Here is an 866-nt window from a genome sequence, read left to right on the forward strand (position 1 = left end):
TTGAAAGGTTTAACACATCTCTCAAAGGAGCAAGATGGCACTGTGGTGTAGGTGTAAGCTTGGCAAGACAGCAAGGCGTGCCTGCATTGCTCATACTTGTGGCTGTTCCCCGTTCAGTCTGGTCAATGGAGTCCGTCGTCTGACCTTTGTCTGTGTGTACAACTGGAGTGTCCGGGCCGACTTGTGCTTCCTGAAAGGGACAAAAGATAATGCTAAGAGGTGTGTTATACTGTATCATGGGCAAGATATGCAATATATGAATACCTGTAAGATCTTATAAAGGGAGCAAACACTGAGGGTAACTCCATCACATGACTGGGTATTACGACACTCCCCTGCCATTGGGACTTCCCCACCTCACCTGCAGTTCATTCTTGAGGGATGAGACTTGCAGGGTGCCGTTGGCTGAGCCAGTCATGTCCACGGGGGAAGACACCGACTTGTTTGGATCCAGCGAGCTGAAGCCAAAGGAAACGGGTCCAGATGATCTGTAATGCGGTAGACTGCCGGTCACAGACAAGAGGGCGTTATTAGAAAGTTGCTACTGTAAGCCAGGCACAATCCAACACAACCTGCAGCCCCATGCGCTTACCACCAAGTACACATCCAACCATGCATCCAAGTACATGTCCCCCTAAAACAGTGCAACAGATCAGTGAAAGGTGCCAATACTCCTTGAGATCTGGATTACAGATTACTGTGGATAGGAAGCTGCAGTACTTATGCAGCATCAAAAAAGGCAAAAAGATGCAATACTGCCTATTGCAAGCAGCTTGGCATCTATTGATTACAGGCCCTTGTTCCTACTTCATTCTGGTGCTTCCAATGCCAACTGATTCCTCACAATCTTGTGTTTATGCCCTTAG

General features: G+C 47.9%; 1 protein-coding gene across 1 annotated transcript in view; it reads right to left on the minus strand.

The window, feature by feature from the left end:
- Positions 1 to 866, minus strand: part of LOC119594380 (C-Jun-amino-terminal kinase-interacting protein 4-like) — a gene marked incomplete in the record, with an annotated part of 97,279 nt that overhangs the window by 35,593 nt on the left and 60,820 nt on the right. Inside the window, 2 exon segments of the mRNA XM_037943442.1 lie at positions 97 to 190; positions 362 to 503. Of these exon segments, the coding sequence (XP_037799370.1) occupies positions 97 to 190; positions 362 to 503 (236 nt within the window).

This window comes from Penaeus monodon, chromosome 33, assembly GCF_015228065.2.
Source record: "Penaeus monodon isolate SGIC_2016 chromosome 33, NSTDA_Pmon_1, whole genome shotgun sequence".
NCBI lineage: Eukaryota > Metazoa > Arthropoda > Malacostraca > Decapoda > Penaeidae > Penaeus > Penaeus monodon.